The sequence below is a fragment of the Oncorhynchus nerka genome, linkage group LG27 (assembly GCF_034236695.1).
Source record: "Oncorhynchus nerka isolate Pitt River linkage group LG27, Oner_Uvic_2.0, whole genome shotgun sequence".
Taxonomy (NCBI): Eukaryota; Metazoa; Chordata; class Actinopteri; order Salmoniformes; family Salmonidae; genus Oncorhynchus; species Oncorhynchus nerka.
Window position 1 is genome coordinate 91,916,913 of NC_088422.1, and position 1,377 is coordinate 91,918,289.

General features: G+C 43.1%; 1 protein-coding gene across 1 annotated transcript in view; it reads right to left on the reverse strand.

The window, feature by feature from the left end:
• neo1a (neogenin 1a) overlaps positions 1–393 on the reverse strand; it is a 145,800-nt gene extending 145,407 nt beyond the window's left edge. Inside the window, exon 1 of the mRNA XM_065011183.1 lies at positions 209–393. Within this exon, the coding sequence (XP_064867255.1) occupies positions 209–393 (185 nt within the window). The remainder of the gene's footprint in view (positions 1–208) is intronic.
• Positions 394–1,377: the final 984 nt, after the last annotated feature.

Sequence of the window (1,377 nt, forward strand, 5' to 3'; positions counted from 1 at the left end):
TCCTAATTGGGATGTCAAATTTGATGTTCCTTTTGATGGTGTAGAAGGCCCTTCTTGCCTCGTCTCTCAGATCGTTCACAGCTTGGTTGAAGTTCCCTGTGGCGCTGATGTGTAGGCCGAGGTAGGTATAGTTTGTGTGCTCTAGGTCAACTGTGTGTAGATGGAATTTGTATGTGTGGTCCTAGTAACGCCATTATTTTAGTCTTACTGAGACTCCCTGTCAGGGGTCTGGCAGAATCTATGCAGATCTAGGTGTTGCTGTAGGCCCTCCTTGTTTGGGGACAGAAGCAACAGATCATCAGCAAACAGTAGACATTTGACTTCAGATTCTAGTAGGGTGCAGCCGGGTGCTGCAGACTGTTGTAATGCCCTGGCCAATTTGTTGATATACATGTTGAGCGTGGGGCTCAAGAGCGTGGGGCTCAAGAGCGTGGGGCTCAAGAGCGTGGGGCTCAAGAGCGTGGGGCCAAGCTGCATCAGTCTCGCTGTTTATTGCCAAATTTAACTGCACACTTGTTTGTGTTCATGGATTTTGTAATGTTGTTTCCCCCAACACGCTTTCCATCAAGTTGTATAGCAGTTATATATAGCAGACCATATGAAATGAAGTGAAAAGCTTCTGGGAAATCAACAAAGCAGAAGACTTTGCTTTTGTTTCCTTGTCAATTAGGGTGAATATGTGGTCTGTCGTACAGTAGTTTGGTAAAAAGCCAACTTGATATTTGCTCAGTATATTGTTTTCACTGAGGAAACGTAGGAGTCTGCTGTTAATGATAATGCAGAGGATTTTCAAGGTTGCTGTTGACGCATATCCCACGGTTATTGGGGTCAAATGTGTCTCAATTTTTGTGACTTGAGGCGATTAGTCCTTGGTTCCAAATATTGAGAAGAGTGGAGGATGACGTTAAAGAGTTGAAGAATATCTAATTGGAATTTGTAGTCTGTATATTTGATCATTTCATTTAGGATACCTTCAACACAACAGGCCTTTTTGGGTTGGAAGGTTTGTATTTTGTCCTGTAGTTCATTCAATGTAATTGGAGAATCCAGTGGTTACTGGAAGTCTTTAATAGCTGATTCTAAGATTTAATTTATCATGTTTTTGTTCGCTCTCTCCCTCCTCTTCCTCACTCTCCCTTTCTCTTGTACGCACACACAGTATCTGAGTATTTCTTTCATTCTCCTGTATCCCTCTCACACAAATACAGTCTCCCTCTACAGAAATGTAACGCCCCTGCACATGAAGAGAATCTCCTCGTCATAGCAGGCGTGAGCAGGCTGACAGGTCTCTAACAGGATGTATTTCATATGGAAAACGCGTCCAACGCTTGTTTTATTCCCTTTCTGCTCGAGAAAACACATGCATCCTGTTACATG